At 49.0% G+C, this 27,999-nt stretch overlaps 1 protein-coding gene across 1 annotated transcript in view; it reads left to right on the top strand.

The window, feature by feature from the left end:
• LOC108553261 (retinal homeobox protein Rx1) overlaps positions 1-26,051 on the top strand; it is a 42,226-nt gene extending 16,175 nt beyond the window's left edge. Inside the window, 4 exon segments of the mRNA XM_017908086.1 lie at positions 3,985-4,217; positions 25,283-25,380; positions 25,463-25,641; positions 25,888-26,051. Coding sequence (XP_017763575.1) covers positions 3,985-4,217; positions 25,283-25,380; positions 25,463-25,641; positions 25,888-26,051 — 674 coding nt within the window.
• Positions 26,052-27,999: the final 1,948 nt, after the last annotated feature.

Below are 27,999 nucleotides of genomic sequence, written 5' to 3'. Positions count from 1 at the left end.
GCCCGTGTAAAGCGGTTCTAGTCCATTCCAGCTACTTAAGAGATTGACACGGCGAGATAATATAATGGACGAAGCGGTCGAGGAATCGCGGCCTCCTGAATCGAGCAGCGGCTCTAATGGGCCAACACTGATCGTTGATAAATTTCGAAACGCCACGGGCCACCATCCGATTCTTCACCATCCGGGACCTGGGTGCAACAGTGTCGATTATGAGGCATAACGAAGCCGAGTTAACTCGTTTGTCCACGCTGTTACGAATTACACTGCAATGTACGCAGTCTTTGCTTTGCCATTTTCCCAACGAATCTATTACACGTTTCGTTTCCTTATTTTCCTACTTTCCTATTTTCCACTCTTCCACGGCCAAAAATACCCGAAGCAGAGTACCCAAGGAGCGTAGATATGGAAGATACAGGGGTCGATTCGGGGATCGATATTTACACGTTTAAAAGCGAAATTCCGCCGGAATAGAGGTTCCAATTTCGCATCTCGAATTAAACCAGGAAAACTTTGGGTGCCCGACGCGACGTCGCCCGTAATTCACGAAGATCCGCGCGACGTGTACCGGGTGCTCTCGATATAACGGCTCGGCGTGCGGTAACAGCGACGGCGCGGCGACGCTCTACACCTGCACCTCGCAGAATTTAATCACGATGGTTACTCTGTCCGACCGAAACCAATTATTGCGCAGACGTACCCACACGCGCGCTTACGCCGTCCAGTTATGCGAACGTCGCTACGCACCTATATAAATCTCCGTACACCCATATGGATATAATGTAGCCGCATTAATTTCCTTCCGAACGCACGCGATTCCGCGTTTGTCGCCCGCCGAAATCACCGACCACTGACTGTGGTACTCTATTACTGCTAGACGACCGTGATAATTCGTTTAGCAACTCTGTCAAGTCCGTTGACCGATGTTGATCGAGAGTCGGATTGAACGTGGATGGAATTGAAACGTCGGAAAACTTGGGAAAACGAGGAAATTTCCTGATGATGGTCCAGACTGATTCGAGATTCGGGAGCTTGCTCGTCTGCTTGTATGGCAGCGTGGTCGTTTAACCTCTATCCGCCGGCATCCTCTCGGTTCCCTTTCATCGATGCGCGCGACGCGGAGCAGATCGCATCCTAAAACAGAAGTCTCTCTGCGGAGCTTATAGACGGTTGACGGTTAAAGCCTGGAGGAAGCAGGGTGCACGGCTCTGTCTGGTAGCATGGACGGAGGAAAGGAAAGGGGCGGAGGAGGGCCCGGGGCGAAGGAGGACGATGGTGTTGGCACTCTCGGGGGCCATTATTGATTGTTGTTGATAATTAGCCGGTACAGGCGCGTCAATCACGAGGCAAGGCGAGGTTATTAGGCTGTTGGTTAGCACCGGCCCGATGGCACACGTACACGCACACCGGTGCTTGCCGTCACGCAGGATACGTGTGCACGTTGTACAGGTGTCCGCGCCTGTGTAGACGCGTGCATGGCCGTGCTCCGCGTGTGGGCGTGTGTGCGCGCCGCCATTGAGCCACCCGATTACCCCCCACAATTCGATCTAATGCGCTACGCTGCGATGCGAGAGAAGGTTAATTATGCAGTTAATGAGAGGCTGAATATATATACCCCACAGGGTGTCGGGATGGTCCCGGCGAAAAGAGGATCATTTGGATCCCGTACGTGCTCGATTGTTGAATTTGGTTATGGTCGAAGAACGCCGGAAAACGGTCCTCTATTCCCTTCCCGTTTTAAATTAATCGCGTTAGAACATTCGATTCGAGGTGTGTTTAAACGCGTGCACAGTCGGGAAAACTCGGTCGCTTTTTCATTCACTCGAAACTGATATGAAACCCATCCAACGTTTTGTTCTCGGGCCCAGCCGTGGGTATAAATATGCATATAGGAAACGTTTCACGGGTGTGGGTGAACGTGCACGCTGGCTACGTGGATGGCAGCGAGTAGCCCCGACGGAAATGTCTGTTCGTCACGGTGACCGCGGTAACACCCGTTCGAACGGTGTGCCCCCGCAGAATCAATTTCTTCCTCGATAACGGCCGCTCGTGTCGCTGGATACCGTAATAAGGACGGATAATGCGGGAGATGGCGGTAATTTGCAGCGAAAAGGAGCGAGTAATAGTTTGCCGGAAGTGCTGGTTACGCGGTTACGTGTAATAACTTGTTCGACGACGACGAAGACGGCGATGACGATGACGACGACGACGACGACGACGACGATGAGATTCGTCGAGCCAAACGCTAGCTACTCGAGCAACGTTACACACTTTCCGCCTTGGTAAATTGTTAAAGGCTCCCGACACCGAATTTCCATTTAAGACTGGAAACTCGCGTCGCTTCGATTTCAGAATTTTCCAGCCCGGTTTTTTCCCCTTTCCCGATCGAAGCGCTGCGAGCGTATCACCGAGGAACTTACGCGCTACGCAAAAACAACGAAAATCCAATTTTTCCCTTTTCACAGCTGGCCCCTCAATTTCCGTCGCGCTGCGCTGAGCAAATTGCGTCGAAGCGTTGATTTCTACGATAAATTGCCGGATTGTGCGTCACGGAATTTACCGACACGTGTATCCTCGTGTCTCCATGTCGAACGCCGCTTTCGATTGCCCAATGCGTCCGATAACGAGCCCCATTATCGTCAATTAATTATATTCCCCTGTAAAACTACGCGGTTTCCCTAGATACTCGTTTGCTCTAACTTACCGATTACGCCAGCTACGTTAATGTCGTATCTATTAAAAATAACCGTTGTAACGAATAAAATTCACGCGATAACTTCGATAACTTCGATATCGTGACTCGTAAGTTTCCCTTTCTCCTTTCACGATAGCGCGTTAACTACGAGCACGAAATACTCCACGCTCGCAACCGCGAATGAGCCTGATTTCGTCCGCCATTAGCGATCCGCGAGCGTAATTTTTAACCCGACTACCCGGTATACGGAAAGAGAGTATCGTCGCAATCTGACGTACAACGTTTTTCGCGACAGGCATGATTCTTCGCGAAAATTTGCGAAAATTTGCGAAAATTCGCGAAAATTCGCGAAATCTTGTCTCGTTCGTGGAGCGTTGTTTAGCGAGCTAGGAAGGAACAGGTTCTCGCAAAAGCGAATCGTTCCGACGTCGTTTCGATACAGCGGCACGTCAACATTCGATTAGCGGGACTTTTGATTCGGACAGATTCGAAATTGCTCGTTCGGTAAACTCATTACGATCTCGTAAATATTGGAACGGATAATTAATTGCTCGCGTAAGATTCGGGGAAATTCAACTAGAATTTGACGCGCGTTTGCGTCCGATCCATTACAGATATCGCAATCGTTCGTTAATAATTACGAACCCGCGTGAATCGATAGTCGTCGATAGAGAGGGCACGGGGTGGCATTAAAATTAAACGATACGTCGACCGAGGCACACGCGACTTCGATCGTAGCGTAAATCGCAGACGTAAATCGGAGACGTAAATCGGAGACGAAAATCGGAGCCATCGAAAGCGTGTCGGGACTAAAAACGCGACGTCTGGTTAAATGGACGGGATGCGATAAACGATTGCCATACGGGCTAGTACAGGCGAAAATGATCGAAGCGAGTTTCACCGAATTTCGTTAAACCGGTAATCTCGTTAGCGAGATCGAATCGGGTGGAGATCAAGCGTCGTGCTTGGAATAAAATCCAGGCTAACCGAATCTTTTCCAAGTCTCTTCCTCCCGTCGTTTCCTAATATCCTTTGCCGTAAGAGACGAGGCCGGAAACGAGCGAAATTTCTACGTAGGAAATCGGCGACGAGATCGAAATTGCACGCGAGCGACGAGAATTCGATCCCGACTCCACACAGGAGTGATGAGCGTTACAACACTTGTAATGGCTAGCATTATACGCGCATAATAGAGGTAATAGCCGGGACTGGGATAAATCGATCACCATTACCGTACCTATTAACCGTAACGACCGTTTCCGAGGAGACCTGACCACTCCCGTGGGTTCCAGGTGAGAACAGCTGCAACTCCACTGGCGGCGGCAGCGACGAGGAACTCGGAGCGGGCTGCGGGGACGATTTGAACGGGAACGGAGGCAAGAAGAAGCATCGTCGAAACAGGACGACCTTCACCACTTACCAGCTGCACGAGCTCGAGAGAGCCTTCGAGAAGTCTCATTATCCGGACGTGTACTCCAGGGAGGAGCTAGCTATGAAAGTCAATCTTCCGGAAGTGCGAGTCCAGGTGAGTTACATACGCGGCTGATTCGAGTTCAGGGGAGGTGATACACGGTGAGAGGAGAGCGTTCGCAAGCTCGGACTAGTCGAAAGTGGAACGTGTGCCGTGGAAAGTTGCAGAGAAAATGGGGGCTATCGAGTTTCACGATCGGAAATTTATTCCTCGACTTTAGAGAGACTCGGCTCGGCGAATTTTAACGCTATAGCATCTTCGCTCCCCGTGGCGTAATCGCGTCGTTAAGTAGTGTGAAATGGCACATTACCGTGTCGCGGGCACACGCTGTCTTAACGTGGCAAAGTTTCCAGGACTGACGACGCAAACGCGAGGGCGACTTTGTTCCGTAATCGGAAATCTGTCGGTGGATCGGCGATTAGGAAGAATAATTGTCCGCAATCGTGTTGTTAATCGGCATAAAACGAGAGAGAGATCGCTTTCTCGCGGGTACGACGAATATTCATACATTTTTAAATAATCACCCGACCAAGGAGTCACGCGACTAACGAGGTATTAACTCGTTAACCCTCGCGACACCGGCGCGCGATCCTGTTACCTTAACGATTTCGCGAGAAAGAAGGGTGCGAGGAAAGCAGCAGTCGCGAAGGAATCGTCCGGTCTCTTCGTTTTCCCCGATATTTAATAAACCACCGATCTCTCTGTCGCCTCGTTTCTCGAGCAAATACCGCGAACGCTACCAAACGGAGGAAAGCGAGTCTTCGCTCGATCCACTCCTTCTGTCAACCTTCGCGTGCCACGGGAAACGTTCTTTTGTATCGTTTTAAACGCGCGGAGGAGGAAGAAGAATGGAGAAAGACATAATCGAGATAGAGTCTAAGACAAACGCGCTTGGAGAATTTATTCCAGACCCGATGGTATCGAAACGAGCGAAAAATTCGCACGATCCACCTGCAATTAACGTTCTCGAATCGTTTAGAGGGTAATCCACTGGATCCGTGGACGCGAGGAATCGATCGCGAATCTACCGATTTATTATTTCTCTCCCTTCGTTTCCTCTCTCCCTCGTTCCCTCTCGCTCTTTCTGTTCCACTGGCACCGAGCGGATACGAGTGTCGTGCGCGCGGCCAGCGAGCGGGCCGAGTTTAATGGCAGCGTTTCCGTGCAAACAATCGGAACAGCAATCGCCGGCTGACGCTGGCCCCGACGTATTAAACTAAATTAAATTAATTATGTGCGTGACAGCGATAAAAGCACGCAGTCGCATGCGACGACGCATCGATTAGGCTCCCAGGGGCACGCTTTCCGACCGTGCCACCTACGAACGTGTACACCAGCAGCGTAGTTTGTCGGATAATAACCCGCCAGTGCGCGGCCATTCCAGGCGCACCTGCGTTATTGCCTGTCCGATCGCCAGGTATCGATCATCCCGATTTTTCGCTAGATCGCCCGCTCGAATCTACTTGATCTATCTGGCAGCAGATTTATCGCAATCCCGACACCCCCGATCCTATCGACGTCCTATGTACGACCTCCACGGTGTAGTCCCCGTCAACCCGAAGTGGAAGCACAGCGAGCACTCGTGGAAAGAGAAACGATTACCGACGATCATCGAAGAAGAGAATAGAAGAGTACCTCGCGAACGAAGGATAACGCCACGGCTCGGTTGGCCGTCGGAGAAGACTCGCAATTAAAAATTTAAATTACGTTTAAAACCTGCCGGTGGTGCGCGCCATCACCCCCGCATCGCGTCCTTCCACTTTTTCCAATTTCTCCGCAGAAGGGTTTGCCGACCTTTCTCCTTTCCCTCCGTTTCTCCCTGTCGCTTATATCGCTGCCCCTTTCGCTACTTCTTGCGAGCACGAGAGCGGGAGAGAGCGGCAGAGAGCGGGAAGCGAGGAGCTGGAAGGTCGAAAAAGGGAACGCCAGCTCGCCCCTAAGGTACACCTAATCGCTTAAGCTTATTACGCGAGCAGACAAGGCGAAGGAATCAGCCGCGAGGCTACGAGCGAAGAGGAGCGAGAGAAAGAGGGCCGGCTCGTAGGGGTGAAAGAGGAAGGGAGATAGGTGGTGGTTGCTCGTCGGTAGGCGCAACGAAGAGGCGGACGCACGTTCGGTTTCATCATTTTTAATTGATAGCGCACGCCAATCCTATCTGTCGGATTTATTAGGCCGCTCGACGAGATGGTTTTGCGGAGGGGTGGAAGGGGTTGATAGCGAAGGGAAACGGAGCTTTTATTGGACAAACCGGGTTGTTTCGGTGGTAGGGACCCGGTCGGTGGTCACCATAGCCCGATTGTGTGACCCGAGAAAACGCGTTTTCCAGATTTTCCTGCATCCTCTTGCCTCGAGTATATGCTCGCGTACGCTGTGCACGTACACTCGCGCGTGTGCGTGCTCCTCTATACGCGTGTAGGCAGATTGATTGCGGGGATTAACACTGTTTTCTCGCGATAATTATCATCCTCGGAGTACGGTGATTTTATTGGATACGCAGCTCCGCCTCGCCTCCGCCGATATCGAAACGTCGAATTGCCTGTTAAGCTTGTTAGCGTAATTCAAGTTTACGCATCGTTTTCAACGCAGCGCGCGTAATCGATTTGCAAAGGGCGGCAGGAAGAAGAAGAAGTAGAGTCGAGTGCCGCCATTTAAACGATTTCCAACACTCGTCACGGTGGATCACTTTGGATCGCGATTGCCGATATTCTTCTAATTTATGCACGTCGGAATTTCGTTAACGAGCGAGAGCTGCTCGTCCACGTTTGGAAATCGAATCATCGTTGCACGAAACGGGGTGGAAGGAACACCTTCGCGAGGAGGAATGGAAAGGAGGCGAAGGAGATAAATTGCACTTGTTAATGCGAACGTGCTCGATCAATGGACAAAATCGTTTCACGAGCGAGAAATATTTCTTCACCCCTCTCGTCCTCCATTTTCCTTTAACCGAGAGCGAAAGAGGATCTTATCCTCGAGATTGACGAAACTCGCGAAAATGCACGCGTTTCCTCCGACTAACGGACACTTAATTCCCGCCAATGGGATAATTTCTCCCTCTTTGTGTTTCTTTCGTGCACTTAACCGGGGAATAACGAAATTTCAGCGTCGTACATTATACCATTAGGCGCATCGTCGACGCGCGTTTCGCCTCGCCGTCACGCGATCGTAAGTTCGACTGTGAAAAAAAGGAAAAGACTCGGCACAAGCTAGCGATTTGTTAGAGCTGAAATCGATATAAGGGCGAGCTTCGCTGGAAACACTCGACGAAATTAGCTTTATCGTGAAACACATGCTGAACGGGAGTGTTGGTCGTTTGTTGGAACGGACAGTGGCTCAACGCGAAAATGTCATTTAGCAAAACAACGTTATTACGAACATTAGACTGCATCGCGAATTGAATCGTCGATCGCTCGATTTTGCTCGATTCCGTTGGAAAAACCACGCCGAGGATCGCGGAGGAGTGGCGAAACGGACGCGAATTCGACGAGCTATTCGAGGATCTAGTCGACGATCTATTCGACGATTTCACGGAAATTCGTTATCTAAGGAAAGGCGTAGCGCGGAAATCGCGATCTGGCGGAGCCGTGACATTTCGCGGCGAATCGATGGCCGACGTATTTTCCCGGACGAACGGGGAGAGGATGGAATCGACAATCGTCGTGGAAAAGGCACGAAGAGGCGGGCGGAAAAAAGCGGGCAGATTGATTTTTCGCGGTAGGCCAACTAATTTGGAGAGAGATAAAGGGAGAAAGAGAGGGAGAGAGAGAGAGAGAGAGAGAGGGGTTGGCCGCGGCCGGATGGTCGATCGTCCGACGCGCTCGACCGTTCGACGATTGCCAATTGGAAAAATACTCCAATTCGATTACAATTTTTTTCGTCCGCTGGCACACTGGGCCGCGGAAGAATTTCAAACCGCTCTCGCCTACGACGAGAAATACATTCGTCGAGCGCGATAGATGGGCGTGGATAGCAAGGGGGTGGCGGCGCACCGGGGGTGGGTGGAGGGACGTGAAACTAATATCGAAGCTGCAATCGTTTCTGAAAGCTTTTGAGAGCGCAATTTAAAAGCGATCTTCCCTGTTTTCGTTCCATTTACAAAGAAAATCGGAACCGCCACGCGTCTACGCTCGAAAAATATTTTCGACGATCACGCGGAAGTAATTCTACGCGCGGTGCACGCTGCTCGCGACGCGATCTCGAACGAGAAGCGCGGGATGCGTGAAAACGGATTAGTTTCTAACAAGAAAATCATCTTTGCCAGGAAGCAGCAACGTGTGCGCGGAATAAATGGGGCTTCTACGGTGCTTCGCGTTATTTACCGTCACGTTGGCATGGAAACCCCGGTCAAAGGCAAGATCCACGCGTCGTTCTGCAATTATTTTCGTGCGTACCAACTGCGTTAATGATATTCCACCTCGATTAACCCTCGTTTTAACCGATAACCCTGCGTGGCTTGGCCATAGCCTCGTTTGATCTTTAACCCCATAGACAATGTGCCCCTTCGTGGTTCCACGATTTCTTTCCCCACGGTTCCACTTCGATTCCACGAATTGCAACGATGGTAACGAAAATCGAGGAGAAGGAAGATGCCTAATAAAGTAAAATTCTTCTGGTCGTCTGGTCTTCTGGCCGTTGCACGGCGTCGGTGGCGGTGTTTGTCGGGCCGTTTAATTCGGTTTTATTAGGGGGCCAAATCGTGATCGTTAGCGCCGACACGAGGCCGGCACGAATCGCAGGTGACTGTCTGGGTTAGGCGCAGCTATATCTACGGGGTGTCAAATTAGTCACGCACGCCGCCTCCGCCTAGCGGGCCGGCGATCAACGCCCGTAACCATGGCTACTGCCGCGAATTTCTCCGCACGACGACTCCGCGCCGCTTTCCGACGCAATTGCGCACGCAATGCGGGAGAAGCGTGCAGAAAATTAACGAGCGTGCCAGCCTTGGCCCATGCGCTACCGACGCCACGCTTCTTCCTAGGGGTTAGTCAGGACCACGGTTTTTCCATACTTTTCCCACCTTTCCTCTCCCCGGCTCGATAGGCGATCATCCTCGAGAGTCGCTAATATCCCAATTAGACTCGTCCGGTAATTTTCGTTTGTTCCATTACCGAGTCTCGTGGCAGCCGCGTTTACCCTTACTCGATAGTTAGGAGAATCGGCGAAGATCGTGCGTGGAACGTCGGAGGGTCTCGAAGAGGAGCTATTTTAAAGTTAAAACCTTCCTTCTTTTGCTTATTAAAGCGGACTTTACGATACCGTTTCTTTGCCGGAGTTACCCTTGTTTTATGGGTTTCGCGGTGAATTTATGTATCCCGTGGTTCGGTAGTACGGAACGGATATAGTTGCTCCCCTGACTGCAGCCGACTTGCTCGTACCCCTCGTGGTCAGCAGACCGAGAACCATAAGCTTCGCGTCGCGATATTAATACCCATGCGTGGCACCGTAAAGCTGTTTAGCGAAGGCCAGTGAGAATTCTTGCACCAGGTTACGTCCGACTAATGGCATTCGCCTAGGCTGCTCGTTTTCTCGGCATAAATCAAAATAACGTCTTGATAAAGCCACGTCTCGCTTATATTCCTCTCGGCCGGCTTTACACGTGTCGCGATACTCGAGTTTAACCCCTGTGAATGAACACGCGTGATTACATAAATTACGCGATTATCTTCAACGTTTCGAAACTAATCTCTGTGTAGCCATTGTCATTTATACCCGACGCCGCGGTAATTAGATAAAGTGGAATAAACGTTACGCAATCGCGGCAGTGTTGGAACAACTTGTCCAAGACCCGCTCGATGATTGTATTTCGCAAACAAGCCGAGTACGGTTTCGCGGATGAGCACCCGGCTGACGGATCACGAAGACCTTCGAGCAACCTCGAGCGCAACTTCCGCGACCTTCGAACGACCTTGAGCGTGAAGTCCGCGACCCGGTATGACCCAGTGACCGCTGGCCAAGTGCGAATAATTACCGAGCATCGATGACGCGTCGCGATGACCGCTTTTGTTATCCCGGTGATCGGTGACGGCCCTGAAATCGTCGTCAGCGTCGTTAATGATGACTCAGGCCCGTCCATTCGTCCATCTCGGTTGAGATGGACCGTCGGATCCGGAGAATTTCTGGAACACGGAGGGAGCTGGATGCCGTCGGATGGAGAAGGAAGACGCTCGCGGATACAAATGTTATTACACGCAAGCACCTCTGATCTTCCGCGTGAACGACCAATGGGCTTTCTCTGCCGGCCTTCTTCCCCCCATCGGATCGTTTTTCTTGTGGGTGCGGTGTTTTCAGGCGGAAAATAAGATAATGGTCTCGTGCTAGGCGCGAACGTGGCCCCGACGCCCGCACAGGAGAGAAAATGGGGTGGCGGGAAATAGCGAAGATCGTGGGAGCGGGACACCTGCTGCGCGACGGAGGCCGTCACGGAGGAAGGGAAAAAAAATAATGCGACGCAGAGCGTCGGAGAGCCTCCTCCGGACTCCTCCGCGCCGTCGGTCCAGCGTGGAGGCAGGAAAACGCCGAGCGCCCGGAGTCCACTCGCCGCGGGTCGATTGGGTGTCAAGTGGTAATGGATGTAATAAGTCAGACGAATTCGTTCGAGACCGACTTGCCGAGTGAAAGGCGTAATTGGAGGATTCCAAGAAGTTTCGCGGGGATAAGCGTTTTTCCATTGGCGGAAAGCGTGTTTGAACTGCTCGTAATAGCCGAGTCTGGAAATTACATTGGAGAATGGCCGATGGGTCTCGCTATTCGATTACTTTTGGGGTTACATTTTCGAGGCTGTTTTAACCCTCTGCACTCGACGATTTTTTGGCCAGAGAAGAGTAGGAAATCAAGCATTATCTAGTATAAAACTGAGGATACTTTTTCCAGCAGTAAATAAAGGATTGTATTATAATAGAATTGTAGAATTATTCGATTTCGATACTTCGAAACTTAACCCTTTGCACTCGACGATTTTTTGGCCAGAGAAGAGTAGGAAATCAAGCATTATCTAGTATAAAACTGAGGATACTTTTTCCAGCAGTAAATAAAGGATTGTATTATAATAGAATTGTAGAATTATTCGATTTCGATACTTCGAAACTTAACCCTTTGCACTCGACGATTTTTTGGCCAGAGAAGAGTAGGAAATCAAGCATTATCTAGTATAAAACTGAGGATACTTTTTCGAGCAGTAAATAAAGAATTGTATTCTAATAGAATTGTAGAATTATTCGATTTCGATACTTCGAAACTTAACCCTTTGCACTCGACGATTTTTTGGTCAGAGAAGAGTAGAGAATCAAACATTCTCTAGTATAAAACTGAGGATACTTTTTCGAACAGTAAATAAAGTATTGTATTATAATAGAATTTTAGAATTATTCGATTTCGATACTTCGAAACTTAACCCTTTGCACTCGACGATTTTTTGGCCAGAGGAGAGTAGAAAATCAAGCATTATCTACTATAAAACTGAGGATACTTTTTCCAGCAGTAAATAAAGGATTGTATTATAATAGAATTGTAGAATTATTTGATTTCGATACTTCGCACACTGTTACGTTACATTAACCCTTAACCCTCCAAATGTGCCTCTCAGCCACCACCGATGTGCGGCCCAATGAATGTTTGAAAAAATTCCACACATTACTCAATTATAACTAATATAAATATTGAAGTCAAAATTATATTACTTCCGAGATGAATAAAGATTGCTTTGAATGACTTTTATATTATTATTTACACGTGATTGTAGCATTTAAAGTCTGACACTTAAAAACTTGCAACTCGAAGTCGAATAGAATAAGTTGGAGTTGCAGGTCGATGTTCACAATTAAAAGTCGGAGCGTTAAGGGTTAAATTTGATATAATAATTAACCCTTTGGACTGGAAAATTTCTTCGTTGTGAAGATGCAATTCGTGTCTCTTCTTAGATTTTCATAAACTCGCTGATACTCTTTATGCTAAAATTGAAAAAAGAAAATCGTGAATATGCGTGAGAAACGAACGAATAGAATAATTTTGTTTCGATGTTCTTATTAGAATTATCATCATCCATTATTTAAGTTACAGCATTGAAACAAACGGTGACTGAGAGTCACCTCTCGAGTTCAAAGGGTTAATATCGACCTTGTAAATTTTATGAAATGGCTGACTCTCAAAAAACTATGACTGTTTCTAAAACACACACTGACTCTTCCTTGCACTTTTATTTAAACTTTGCACTCCATATCTTTCATATTCGTGTTCTATTTTTCAATCTGTGGATCACGTATTCTAAACACTCAGACGCATTCCTAAGTTTTCACTCTTCATTTGCATTCGGCTGTCATAAACATCCCTTACATTCGATACTCTTGCACGAGGTCACTTTTGTTCTAAGCCCAAGGAATCTTGACATTCTTTCAGGGCCGTACTTATTCCTTTCCTGCATATATGTATCTTGTTAGTAATTACTCGTTAATACTTGTTAGTAATTAGTATGGTACTTGACGCTCTGCTCGTGACTGTCACAGGATAAACTGTTAATGTATTGAAGCTGCATTTTTGTCTGAATAGAATCGTTTTGCTCATAGATTGCATGTATCTTCATTAACACTAGGTTTACCAACGCTATCTGTGTACCTATTTCTAAGAATACCTGTCAAATTGGCAGTTAAAGGAAACCACGTGCCTTTATTTTTAACGATTAGTTTAATTTAAAAGCAATTATATATTATATTAACCCTTTGCACTTTGTGATTATTTTCGTTACAGGGAAATAGCAATTCAAAGACTTTCTGCTGTAACGTCGACGATATTTTTGGAACGGTAAACAAGGAATTGGGTATAAATCAAGACTTGAAATTATTTTATTTCGACATTCCATGCAATCTTAGGTTATTTTACATTTGATATGTTAATTAAAATGAATCTTCGAAATTTGATTGAACGGTGACTTAGGCTCACCTCTCGAGTGCAAAGGGTTAACAGTCTTAATATAAGTTAACTAAATCTGTTACCATCGTATAATTGTAGCAACCCTTCCGTCAAATTGGCTCCGTAAATCTAGTGTTAAGGTTGCTAGAATTTCCATGCCACTGTTGATTGCGCTACCAAATTCGTCTTAAGCTGAAATGGAATAGGTAAACAGTAATCTCAAGCGTCGCGTTGAGTCATCAATATTCGCAACGAGCGTTCAATTTTCGTACCCCGTTTCGTTTAGCTTTTCGCAATATTTCTAGGTATTTGCATCAACGCAACTTGCTTTAATTCATAAACTCATCCAGCTGATTCTTCGCCTAAAATCTGCCAATTGCTCGACGTACATAGTTGCGTGAACGAGACCCCGGTAGATTTCCAGGAAAGGTTTGCCTCTTTTTAATCCAAGCTACGCGAAACTGGCGAGCTACCAACGTTTCGTTGATCGTTAATTTCGACCAACCTTCAACGGAATAACACGCTTGCAGCGCTGAACTCACTAGACAATTACGGATAAAAGACATCGCGTTGCACTGGCGCAGAGCGAGGCTGGCGTGATAAAACTCGCAGGCAACCTTGTATCTAATTGACACCTTTCGATTCATTAACGACGCGTCTTCTTGCCGTCTCAATTTAAACGGTCGGAGGGAACGGGCGGAGGGAACGCGGTTCGTTTTCACGGTAACAGACTGTCAAGACCCTTAAGTCGGCGCAGAAACACATCCTTCGATCCTGCGGCTCGCGAGAGCATGCGAAGTGGGTAAACTCTTGCAGCGCCGTCTAACGAGTATTATAATTACTGTCGCGTAACTCAATATTGCCCCCTCGATATGCTAAACTCCCGCGGAATATAGTGTTAATAGGCGTGGAATGGCGCGGGACAACACCCCGCTTCTATTAATTGCACTTCACCCTAAATGCAAATTGTTCGAAATTGAGCGAGGGCTCCCCGAATATTTGGAAACTCCATTACGGGCCAGTGTTCGTCCTTTCGTTCGTGCGCGCGCGCATACAGACACACGCGCGCGCGTGCACCGAGTGCGCGCCCGCGCGCAGCCTTCGACGCCCGGTCCTCGGGACGGTGTTAATTTTACCGAAAACCGATGAAACTTTGCGGTGTTATAAAAGTAGAGGGGCTGGAAGAGAAACGCGACGAGCGTCTGAAATATTTCTTCGTTAACTCTCCGAGCGTTCGATATTTCGAGATATTTCAAGGAAAGACAGTTCGTTTCTCGTTTTAGACGCGTGTCTAATTACCGGCAACTACTGCTATCGACTTGCCACGTCGATAAAACTTGGCGAGCTAGTCGAAACGTGAGTCACGAGGTTGGAGAGGGTCGGGGGCGAAAAGCGTTGGCGGTTACGAGGACGGAAAAGGTGTGCCGGACGATGGAAAGACGAGAGACGATGGAAGAAGCACGGCACGCGAGTAGCAAGAAAGACGAAGGTCCATCGTTTTCCGTAAATACGCTCGGAAGATTAGCTGTCCGAGGTTCTGAGGTCTGTGGCTCAATTAAGCACTCCGTTTAGCGCTTGACTAAAAAGGGTTGGCGGACCCTTGCTCTGCCCCCTCGAGCATCAATCATGTCAGAGCAACCCTTTTCCCGAGGGCGGTTTTGCTCCTCTATTGAGACGAAGTGTTGTGCTCAAACACAAAAACACTTCATTTGGCAGATTAGCCGTTAAACACCAAGGGTACGAACACGCGCGATCGGGTTTAACCGGGATGAGCCGCGAGAGGAGCCGGCGAGGCTGGAAAAAGGCTGCTCCCGTCAGGCCGCGTCGTTCGCCGTAAATTACAGATGTAATTACGAGGATAATTAATTGCGGCGAAGTCGGTTCTCGAGTTGGTTAACGAGTTGAGAAAGAGGACCCCGGGTTCGGGGTTCGATGGAAAGGAGACGATAAGAACGGCGTTGCATGCATCGAAGTCGAGACCTCTAACGATATACCGCATGACACGCGAGCGTGATTAAATCTTGCTAATTGCGGACAAGAAGAAAGTTATCGTATCACTGCGTTCTTTTGTTCCTTCCAAGACTGTCGCCGCGTTATCCACCACCCTCTTGACGACATAATATCCTCGGCTTTCGTGGAAGACCTTTACCCACCAAACTTGGCGACTAGCAAAACTCGAGATTCGATAAATCCGACGATTATTCGATCGCATTTTAATCCCTTAATTAACAACGACGTGGAAACTCGTAATTGCAACTAGAGATTCCTGTTATTGGATAACGATACGAAATGCGAAACTCGTCTTCTCGTATACCGGAATTAACTCGTCGCGACGGGCTCGGAACGCATAATCTCGGATAAAAGACGAAATATGGCAGAAAATATGGAGCGAAGGAAGAAGTTGGTATTAGGCACGAAGCGAAAAGGAAGGAAAGAAGGCTTTTCCCACGAAGCAACTGGATCCAGGATCCAGTGGCGGTGGTTCGCCTAACCGCGTTACGAGGCCAGCAAAGGGCCTTCATGTAGGGCACACGCATAGAAAATGCACGCATGTGCCTGCTCGTTTTAATATTCCATATAATGTTATGAAACCTTTGTCGGCATATGGTCCTGAGGCCAGCAATTAACAATTAGCTGGCGGTCCTTGTAATCGAATTACGAAGCCCATTGTCGGGCTCAGGTACAAACGTATTCAGTTCCACTGGTTGCTGCTGCTCCTCCCTCTCACCACCCCTCCCTTACCACCACCTTTCCTCGCCTTCATTGGCTCGTCTCCTTTTTTCCCGGAGTGGTTTAAGATCGAATTTCTTGCCGCTGCATGCGTGCCCTCCGCTCCGTCGAGGACCGGCGCATAGATGCAAAATGCAACGGTGAGGGGATCCCTTACAAAGGCAGAACCGAGCCACTCTCTCCGACGGGGATGAATGTCACTTCGTGAAAATATATCCGTTTCAAGAGTTCGAGATTTCTGGCCCTGAGCGTCCCGGTGGATCGCGGCCAGGTAACCAGCCTGGCTCGAGCCGAACGATGAATGCGAACCTCGGAAATCGCGCCCCGAGGGATTAGTAACGCTAAACTGTCCCGTGATCTCCGCCTAGTATCCGTCGATTTTTCCTCCGATCGCCTGGACCGGGGCTCGGATAAGCGATCTGAGTTTTCCCGTAAACGAACCGGACCAGGCTTTCACCAGACGGAAAGTATCGTTTGAACGGCCAGACGTCTGCTTTATGCGTGTCTCAGTCGAGTATATCCATACCTAACTTTCTTCGACACCGTCGCGATTCGACGAACAGGTTAGCCGCTGCGTGAGAACCGGACGACCATTGTCTGGTTCGAACTCCTGATCCAAACGCGTACCCCCGCTCGTCGAGAACTGGTCACTTGGAACCGGCCCGTGTAAAAGGGCACCGTAAATTATCAATTCCGCGATCCCGTTCAATTAACCCCATTCGAGGGCCGCAAGAGGTCCGTTTGATCGAGATATCGCGCGGCCCTTTAACGAGTAACCGATGTCAAACGCAGCCAGAGACAAGGAAGAAGGAAAGGGAAGCCGTTGGGTCACTCGCGGGGGAATACACCGAATTCGAGATATATCCAGCAGAACTAACTATTAATTTGGTTCCCAGGCGGTAGTAGGAGGGCTGGCTGGCTGTTCGGGGGGCGAAGCGAAGAGAGAGACAGGGAACGAGAGGGGAGAGAGATAGGAATCGTGGCGCAGGAAAGGAGAAGAGGGATGGAAAGCTGGACCAGAAAGCCTCCGGGGCAACAGATTACCGTGTACGGCCTATGGATCCTCGCCCCTTCACCTTTTCCCTCCGTTGCCCATCTCCTGGTCGACGTGGCTGGCCCGTGAAGTTAATAATCATCAAAAGTCACAGTGTTTGTCGAGGGCGGCCGCCCTTTGTGCGCCCACGCGTGCTCCTGACGCTAATATGACTCTAGCCGGGCTTTATTACGAGTTATTAGAGTTATTACATCGGCGACGGATTTTCACGTGCAGCCACGCTGCACCCGACTGCAAACCCGTTCCTTTATCCGCCCGTTCTCGCGGTTTTTCCACCTTTTTCCCCGGTTTCCGCTTTCAATTATCGTAATCGGGGGTGGTTCGCCGATTGGTGACCGTTAATTTCCATTGTAGACGCGTTGACAGCCACATTTTTCACAAACTTCCCCTCTGGCCAGTGTTTCGTTTGCAGTAACGAAACAGCCCCGTTATTTCCTCCGAGATTAACGCCTCTCGCCAATTTACATCCACTTTGCGCCACTCTCTCACCTCGATCCCTATCGTTCGTCTTTTATATCCTTTTGACAGTATCTTGCTTGTCAAAGGCGATAAGAATAAACGATAGAATCCTTTAATCAACGAGTAACCGAATATCAGCTAGCTCGATAGCTTCGTACACCTGGTACGCGACGCGTGTTCTCCGTAATGGCGGCCGCCCGGTGACCGGCCGACGAGAAGATTCAAAGTCTCGCGCGTATCCACGAAAAGGGAGCGTAGAAGTCGGTCTCGTGCGGGGTTGCGAGCATATTGCTCGGTAAATAGGTCCGCGGACAAAGGGTGCATTCAGTCGAATCCGATTCCGCGACTGGCGAGCGAGAAAGGGAGTCCGCGAAGGGACAATGAACGCGCGGTGTCAAAATACGAGGGCCATAAGGCTAATTTGCCGAATTTCTGCTCGGCTCATTCACGCGATACGCCCTCGTGATTAGGCCAGAGTCGGGCGCGGCCCGTTGTCTCGGCCGCCTCGCATTGTGGCCGACTTTTTATACCGAGGCCACGAGGCTGATGACAACCGGAGCTCCGCCGTCGGATAAAGGATGCTGGGCTTTGATTTCGCCGCGAATCGACCGCGATTCAAACGGCCAGGATAACTCGGAGGATGGTTAATTAATAGGGACGTTAATAGCTGCTGGATCCGGATGTCGGGTGGATTTGGTAATTTAAAAAGGAAGAAGCGGTCACCTGCTTCATATTCCTGATATAGGACTGTCGTAATTTCTGGTATGAAGTGACAGCGTTTAACGTGCAGGGAAGTAATAGCAATAGATATATAAAGTTTAAAGCTTAACATAGGTGAACTATATATACGCTCAGGCGAACATAAAACGAAGTGATTTAAACACGTTCTTATGAATTACAATTTGAAATGACAGCGTTTAGCGTACAGGGAAGTAATAGCAATAGATGTATAAAGTTGCACAGGTATAGATATATAATGTTCAAAGTTTAACATGGGTGAAATATATATACACTTATGCGAATATGAAGAGAAGTGATTTAAACACGTTCTTATGAGTTACAATTTGAAATGACAGCGTTTAGCGTGCAGGGAAGTAATGGCAATAGATATATAAAGTTCAAAGTTCAACATGGGTGAAATATATATACACTTATGCGAATATAAAAAGAAGTGATTTAAACACGTTCTTATGAGTTACAATTTGAAATGACAGCGTTTAGCGTGCAGGGATGTAATGGCAATAGATATATAAAGTTGCACAGCGATAGATATATAAAGTTCAAATTTTAACATAGGTGAAATATATATACGCTTATGCGAATATGAAGAGAAGTGATTTAAACACGTTCTTATGAGTTACAATTTGAAATGACAGCGTTTAGCGTGCAGGGATGTAATGGCAAGAGATATATAAAGTTGTACAACGATAGATATATAAAATTTAAAGTTTAACATAGGTGAAATATATATACGCTTATGCGAATATAAAACGAAGTGATTTAAACACGTTCTAATGAGTTACAATTTGAAATGACAGCGTTTAGCGTGCAGGGATGTAATGACAATAGATATATAAAGTTGCACAGGTATAGATATATAAAGTTCAAAGTTTAACATGGGTGAAATATATATACGCTTTTACGAATATGAAAAGAAGAGACTTAAACACGTTCTTATGAGTTACAATTTATAAGACTAGTAAAGACGATTTATAAGTAAATCGTACCCTGGGGCCAAGTCGCTGTCACGATAGTAATTCAAAACTGCCAGCGCTCATTTCTAGTTAAAGGCGATTTCCCTTCATAGCCACGCTGGTAATAAGAACATAAAACAGTCCACCCACTTAATTTGGGACTTGCAGTGCTAGGACCGCAACAGTTTATAAGTTCCTCGACCAAATTGATGGTTTCTGTTGAACGCATATGTATAGTGCTCGTCCACGAAGGATTAAAAGCGTCCTACGCTATTCCGGATGTGAGACCAACTGCTCCAGGAGACAACAGGTCCTTTTAAACCCAAAAACCAACCCCTTGATGCCTCCATAGTGTCAAAGGTCCTCCGAGTCCAAAGATCGGTCAAAAATTGGCCTGTCACCATGGTTGCATGGCCGTATTTAATTTACAACACGGACTAGCAGTTCTGCGAGTGTATCGACTCGATTAGATTCTTTTTAGGGGTAGTTCTTACACGGGACAATGGAAGGTAATTTAATAAAATTCTTTCACAAGATAAAAAATTGCGAGGGTGAAGGGGTACGTTTATTGGGGGAAACAACGCGCGTATAGGTATTTAAATGCACCTTTGCCGGAATCGATCGGTATTTCGTTGAGCAGAAAAGCTGCAGGATTTTCATAAGTTGGTTGAATTATTTTTGCCTCGGTAACGGCCAGCCCCTGCATCTTGCGTTCGATTTAAACCCCTCTTTCCTTCGACGTCGACAGGGTCTTAATAAGAAGGATCGAATTTCAGGGCACGATTCGTGTTCTTGACACTTCCGTGTTTCTCCGATCATCGAGAAAGTCGATCGTCCCGTAATCCTCGTAGGAAAAAAAGGGAAAAAGGAAAGGAAAAGCATTGGAAGGAGAGAAAGGAAAAGAATACGTTCAGACCCCTTGCACGTAATTGCTAGTATATTATTCTCACTGGCTGGCACGGTTTCCTCTGAATTACCAGCTTTTGCCTTCACTTTCCGTCCGTCTATCTTTAGATTAACTGCAATCTAATAATCCTTTGCCATCTGAAAAGACAGCGTCCTCTCAGGGTGTATTAATAACATTTATCCTCGGTACTTGACTCGCCATTAAAAAGATAGAAGAACCGTATGCACGAATGGCACGGCACATTGCCACAAATGGGATGAAAAAAGCAAAGTGGGGCAATTTTAAACGTATCGATTAAGCGGCTGTTTAGCCGCGATTAATACCGGTCGACGGAACGCCCTGATACTTTTACATCGTTCTCTTTCTCCGATTAATCAAATATCCGAGATACCCGCGTATTTATCTTCGCGCTTGGTTCGATAAATATCGTCGAGTAACGCAAACAATCTCGATCCTCCGCGAAATTCGCGTCGAAATTATTTCTCAAGTTTATATTTCAGTCCTATTATTTTTCAGTCCTCCTGCTTTCTCGATACCTCCTCATAAAATAAGGTTCCCGTGACAGGTGCTAGGTCCGAATCTACGTTTACATTTCCACGAATCTTATCCAGCTCGGAGTAACGTCGACTGCTCGTTCATCGATTGACTTCGCGACGAAAAGGGATCTCGAGGATCTGCATCTCGAAAGGAAACGCGCAGCGAGGCTCATTGTTCGGCAACGGGTGCACGAGGATCCTCTCGACGACGAGCGAACGATCCTACGCCGTATCCGTCGTTGTGTCGCACACGGGGCCCGTTTAGGCTCATTGTAAAAGTGAAATCGCCTCGTGTTTGGGATGTTATTTGTAGCACATTAGTATTGTATCGCAGTACGCCGGGGTTAGACCGGGGCGTTGGAGTGTTTAAGGGTGATTACACGCAACGACAGGGGTGGCTTTATTGGAGGAGTCTGCCAGTGGCGCTCATCCGACGCGGTAACAGGGGCTCCCTAATCTTCCAATTCCTAACTTCCTCTCAACCGTCTGCCTCTTAAACCCCGGGCACATTTCCCATCTGAACGTACACCTAATTATCCGAGGTCTTCGAATACGGAATAAGAAGATCTGACGATTCGAGAAGAAAAGGAACACGGTTTACCGTCCGTGTGTATCTCCCTGCCGTGAGATAGCGCGAATGGCGTCGAAAATCAAAACGGTTAGGAAAGTCGAGCGATCATCAGCGAGCCAACTCGTCCCGTTTAACTAGAAACCGACCACCCTCCGCCCGCTGGAATTGATTTAACTCGCACGCTGCACGAGTCACGCCGCATCGTCAATTATCCTCGAACGTATCCGCAGTGCGGATGCATAGGCGACCAGACAGAGACCGTGTTGCTGCCCTATCTGCCGGCACGCTTCTGCCGGCCCACGGCCGGTATCGAAATGAGAACGACTGTATAGAATTGAATTTGCACGACAGTTTGACAGGGCCCGATGGAGAAGGGAGAAATAGCATGGGGCTACGGTAGAGAAGGAGAGTGCTCGCCTAGAGACGGGAGGGGGGCATAAAAAGCACGCTGAATAATAGACTCCAACCCTCTCCAAACATCTCCCTTCTCTATGCATACCACGGTCACGGTGCCTTGGACCGGAATCTAGGCTTATATTCGAAACGTGGCCACCCCTCGTCCCTCGGGCCCCTCGCGCTGCATCCACGATCGAGCTTTGATAAACTTGTAATGTACTCGAAGGAGAAATAACCGATGTCCCTGACCCTCCTCGACCATTCGAAACATCGTGTCGCACGTTGCATCCTTGACAGAGGCAACACTTGTGCCTTTTTTCCAAGCCTCTTCCCCGTTTCTCGATTTTCTCGTTTAATTCTGGCCACGCGATACTCGCGATTCGTCGCGTTTCGTGACGAATTCGCTGAAAGATCGTTGGAAATTGGTCGAAACGAGGTGCAAAGACTCGACTGCTTCAGCGGGGAAGTACCCTAGGGATAGAGAAGAGCGCGACACCCCGCGAGTGAGAGAAGGAGACGAAACCGCAGACGCGTGAAACTCCTGCTGACACCTCTCCGAGCGCGCAACTCTTTCGCCAAATCGGAGGCCACCATAGTCGCCTAACAATAGGCGAAATCTGTTAATACCGGCACGAACGACAATGAGTTCGACGTGGCGTGAGCGGCTCTTGGATACCTTTTTACCGGCGCTAATCCGAATTCGTCGGTCGTCGGCGAGGATAAAGCGATCATCGTCCCGGAACGATGAGCTCTCGAGACGGGAAGATGATTGGGAATAACGGGAGGGTGCGAGGGGTGAGAAAGGGAGATAAAAGAAATGGCAACAACCGATGGAAAAGTGATTTTTGCCGCGATACGCGGGCCTCGCACGTCCTCCTAGCCGGGCTCCTCGTCATCGTATCGCGATGGTGATCGACGAAAGCTGTTACGCGGCCGCTGAACGACGTTAACGTCGATATTTCCCTGTAAACGACCACTCTGTTTGCCCGTGTTTCCGTAAACCGTGAGGGGGGCCGAGATTTTACGGGTCCAACTGCAAAGCGCACCGCCAGCAAAGTGGTTTTCTGTCGAAAGTAACGGGGCTTGGCGTGAACGCGATTTCGGCCGCGTTCCCAGCGTGGCCCGCGCGCGAAGTGGAAGCAAAAATCGTTAACGAAAATCGTACATCCGTTACCTCTCTGCCTCTTTGTCGCCGTGTATTCGATATTTCAGGTGTGCGTGTGTAGTTCCCTATATCTTTTTTTTTCTATTTTCTTTTTTTCTCTTTTTTTTTTCTTTTTTTTCAAGCCACGATGGCGCTTCGTTGAAGTACAACGACTCTTTGACGGGGGACAAATTCGATACTTCGATTTGCGAGGGCAATAGGAATTTTCCGATTCTCGCGCGTGAAAGAGGATCGAAGCGTGTGTAAAGAAAATGGTAAGGGACTAGGGTACTCCGAAGGTCTAAATCCTCACCGATCATGCGCCCCGGAAATTGTGGCCCCGCGGCCAGGCCGTGTTCACGCAGGCAAACTGAACGTGCAATTTTAATCCTGGAATTACTTCCATTTTATTCCAATTTTCTTGCATTTAAACCGTCTAAGCGAGTTTACCTTCGCAATATCATTGCCGAGGAGCGTGGTGCTGCATCGAGAAAGGGGCTTCGGGGTGGGTGGATGGATGGCTGGCTGGCCGAGGAAGAACAGAGCCGAAGGATGAGGAGCGAAACGTAGAAGGTGGGCGGAGGAAGATGGGTCGGAGATGGAAAAGGTGGAAGTACCTACTCTAATAAATTTACGACCTAAAATGGTTAAGCCGCGTTAGCCCTGTTCTTTATATTTCCGGAGAAAAGAGAAGTTTCTTCCTTCTGGAGGACAGAGAGGAGAGAAAGATGGGTACGGTGTTGTATACGCGACAGGCATCGTTGATCGAGGGGATGAAGACCGAGAAAGACGGAGGAGGCAGAGGGACAAAGAGAGGGTGGGAACAAGACGGTGGAAGAATGAGAGGAAGAAGTGGATATATAAGAGATACGAAGGGAAATTCGCTTATTTTCCCATCACTTCGACGTGGCATCTTGTCTATTGCCTTTCCTCATCCACCGAGCAAGGAAAGAAAATTACTTCTTGTCCTCGAGGACGGAATAACGTTCTGATAAGCCCGGGAATGCTGCCTCACCAGTTATCCGTCTAACACGGATGCTTTACTTCCTTCCGTATTTTTGGAACCTTCTCTTTCCTCTTTTCGACGCCATCTTCTAGTAATCGCGTCGTCGACGGGCCATCCAATTTCTTCGTTATTCCAACGAGACGCTTCTCGTCGCTGCCAACGCGGGAAAAGGCTATCGATGGAACGACGAATTCGTGGAATGAAACGGAAAATGGCGCGAGATGGAGAGAAAATCTGGATCGTCTTCGAGTCGTCGTGAAACAAGACGACGAGAGATAGAGTGTACAGAGAGCTTGTTTGAAGACGCACGCGCGTTCTATCACAGCTGCCGGAAACGAGCAGGATATTCGTTGCGACGGAAGTCTTGCTGGAAAATTCAATTTCGGTACCTGAAGATTCCCGCCCCCGAATCCCATCGGTTTATCCGCCGTCTCCGGACGTCGACGAAAGCCGAAGGTTGCGTTAATTATCGGTATTCATCGAGGCAGAGACTTAGCGAGTGTTAACCGCTCGAGATTCGGAAGCCATTTTCTTGAACCTCGCGCCTCGATACTCGGAGAAGGAATTACTTATTCACGCCCGACGCGCGAACCGTGACTGGCAATCTACGCGATCGTGACGACGCGATTTCACGGCAGGGCCAAAAAAGGCTGCCCATGGCTGACCGATCGCCCGGTATCGACGGATCCCTCTCTCCTTCGTCCTTTCTTCCCTTCCCCCGTGCACTTTCTCCCTCGCTCGCGTACACTCGTCACGGAGCAAACGGAATAGGGCCTATCGGCGTGTCTCTGCGGCACTGAATAATTCATAAGGCGAGAAGCCAGCAGCCGATACTTATCGCGATAGACTTTAGCGGGCTGCCAACAGCAGCCATGTTACAATAAAGAAATCAACATGGCCGACCGTCCTTTTCGTCCCTCCTCGAATGTCACGGGTGCCGTTCTCTCTCCTGCCCTCCTTCGGTCCACCTTGGGAGCGGAGAGACCGCCGTCACGTCGCTCACTTTCGATTTCGCCCCGCAGTTACCCTCGTTACCCTCTTGATGTCGAGGAAGGGTGGTCCCCGCGCGGACTCTCCTCACCCTACGAGCTCCCTTCTTACCTCCTTTTCTTGGCCCCGTGCTGCCTCCAGGGGTGGACCGCCCCGCCCAGAGACATTTCTCCTCAACCCTCCTTTCTCGGTGGTCGGACGAGCGAGACGGCGAACTCGAAGAAACCAACGCCGCGGTTAGGGAGATCGAAGGGGACTGAGAGGGTGAGAGAGAGAGGCAACGAGAGAGGATCGAGCGTGAAAGAGGGGTGCGCTGGAAGGGAGAATGGGAATCGGTGAAAGAGAGGAAGAAAGGGGATAAGAGAGCTTTGGCAGCCACTTTTCTCGCCTGCACGGTATCGCGAGTCGCCAAAGGAACTCCATTTTCTGGCTACCCTTGCTCGGGGTTTGTTTTTCTTTTGCCAACTCGTCGAAAAGCTCCTACGCTCCTGCACGGCGAATTTCACGAACCAATGGCTTTACGACCAACTCGTTGCTAACCGCGTTGCTTACCCGTTTCCGACGCTCGATTGTACCATCGGAATGCATGACTTTCGTTGAAAGGTACACCCAACCTAACTCGCGTCCCTCGATCGAAAACCAACTTTCGATCCGCGTTTTCGAGCGTCCCAGAGATCCAGTCTGAATCGAACTAACGCGTAATACGCGATAACCCCCGTGCTTTCGTGTTGCAGGTATGGTTCCAGAACAGGCGGGCAAAATGGCGCAGGCAGGAGAAGATGGAAGCCGCGAGACTCGGCCTCAGCGAGTACCATCATCCTGCAAATATGAGGTAACGTTCGATACACTGGTGTTCTTCGTCTTTCGTTCGTTATTGAGGACACATCGATGGAAATTTATGGTTTCCCTTGCAGAAACGTGGCTGGCCCGGCATTGGGTTTACCGGGGGATCCTTGGCTCACTCCTCCGGGGCTATTGAGCGCTCTTCCTGGCTTTCTGGCTGCACCTCACTCGGGATATCCCAGTTATCTAACGTCTCCTAGACGATTGCCGTCGCCACCGAACGTCGGTGCCGTTGGAAACGCTGTACCAGGTGAGATACTCGATATACCTCGACACCTGCTACCCCTTGTCGAATTCTAGCCGTGTGAGAAATTCTTGAAACGATCGATTAGTCAATCGGTAATCGGGTTATCCAAGTAGACGCTTAAAAATCCCCCGCAAAATAGCGAATCGACTCGAGAACTTGGATTTTGACGCAAATTTCCCTCATCAGATTGGCCAATGTTATTCATCAGCGAACGAGGTTGAAAACGGAAATCATTTCCTCGGTCCTCAGGTGCCCTAAGCGGAGGAATGGCGAGCATAGGAAGCGGAGGTCACGTGCCAGCAGCGCCACCGAGTCCGCCAGGCCACGATCCGCGCACGACCAGCATCCAGGCCCTGAGAATGCGGGCCAAGGAGCACGTCGAGAGCATCACCAAAGGATTGCAAATGGTCTGAAGTTTAACGTACGACCCAGGAAGGCAGTATCTACCCGAGTACGGCCTGGCCGTGGCCACGCTTTTAACACCGCGGGCGTGACGAGAAGCGAAACTACCACTCCCTCTTCGACTGGACCCTTCGAGGCCGGAGAAAATGTCCGGCAACGGGCACAGACGGATCGACAAACACGTTCCCTCGTCCCTCTTTCTACGCTCTGTGAACGACTGTGAACTGGTCGTTTCTATTCCGCGGCCCCGAGCCGCTTTATCGGTTATCGAACACGCCGAAGAGTACAAGAGCGGATACGCTGGACGAGAAAAGGGACGATCAACGCGTTCGAGTACTAATTTTCAGTGGTAATCGAGAACGAGAGGATAGGAGGGCTAGTCGTTGGTTATTACCTAGCTGATTGATAAATCAAATTTGTTATATCGTTCTTTGATACGGGACGATCGAGCCAGACGTTCCGTTCGAGTGATAGAGGGGTGCAAGGGTGAAAGCAAGGTAGAGAGAGAAGAGGGTTTCAAAGGTTTGTCGGATGAGTTATCGAGCTCGAGCACGTCCTGTTCCCTTGGACGATCAGATTTTTGGCACAGCGTCGAACTAGTACAGAATAATAGTGCAATAAACGGGAAGAGAAAGAGGTCAGAGAGACTTTTCGTAGTGCGTTGCGGATGAAGAGAGTAGCTGTAAGATCCAAAGACGTTTCTTTCCGGTTAGCTCGAGGGCTGCGAAGGATCCCCTCCCATAACTTCCTGAACGATTCAGCTCAGTAAGTAATATATTACGTATAGTTTTAACGAGGTTCGAGTTCGCGGTAGACCGCGTTCTATCGCGTCGCTGCGGCGGACAGAGGTTTTATTTTGCGCGAATCGAAGAAGCGACTGACGATCCGGAACGTTCGAATCACTCAGACCTGTAAATTTGTAACGGAAGCCACGAGCCACGCGTCGAGCATGCGGACGGGATGTTCGATTCGGCAGCTGAACCGTCTCCGATTCTTCATCTCTGAACACGATCGACGGAGCAGTCTATCATCGGGCTCTCGTGTTCCGAGTTCAGTCGCCGATGAAAATTCCCGATCGACTCGCGAATCGTCTCCTCGAGCGTTCCCGATGTTAACGTAACGATCGACGAAGGGTAAAATTCGATGGAGACGAAGCGTGTCGATCTCTTCGAGATCTCTCGACGCTTTTGGATCCTACCGATTCCCGTCTCGCTCCTGACCGATCGTCCACGCTGCTGTCATCGACGAATCCGAGTAATCGCTTCGGGCCACGCGTCCCGCTTTTGGGAATATCGGAGACGAACGACGGGAGCGGAACGAGAGTCGGTGGCGTTGATCAGCGAGCGTTTAAATATGCAAAGTGGCTGTATCTCGAGCGAAATGAATTGGTACAAACCGCGAAGGGTCAATGGCCCAGACCGGCCGAGGCGATCGTTTCTCCCGCGTAAACTGGTCTTGTATCCGAAATACGATTAGCATAACTGTTTGATAATCATGTACCTCGGATAGAACGAGCGCGAAACGAGCGTAGACTCGTGGAAATATCTGCTATTTTACGGGCGACACTTGTCACTCGCGCCACACGTCGACGTGGATGGCCACGGAAAATGGACAAACCGCGGCTGAAAGGCTCGCGAGATCATTCGATTAGCTCGTCGAATTGAACGTCGAGCGTCAAGTGTCCCCCTTTTAATCGGGCGAAATTCTTCCAGAATTTGTTAGCGAACCACTCGATCGGGGCTGATCGAGCGATGCGACGAACCCTGAGAGACTAGGTCGATATTTCTCGTAGCATAGAGGTTCAAAGTACGGACAGATGGAGACGGCGAGGAGACGCGTTTTGACATAAACAATATTCTGCAGTATTAATACGTTAAGGCGAAAAATTGTGCATAAAGTTACGTAATAAAGCGATTACGATTATGCGAACACGATCGCTCGGAGGTGGACTGGCCGGAT

This window comes from Eufriesea mexicana, unplaced genomic scaffold (assembly GCF_001483705.2).
Source record: "Eufriesea mexicana isolate 0111107269 unplaced genomic scaffold, ASM148370v2 scaffold9634, whole genome shotgun sequence".
In the NCBI taxonomy this organism is placed as follows: Eukaryota; Metazoa; Arthropoda; class Insecta; order Hymenoptera; family Apidae; genus Eufriesea; species Eufriesea mexicana.
The sequence above is the reverse complement of the archived record's forward strand: the minus strand, read 5'-3'. Positions and strand labels throughout refer to the sequence as shown.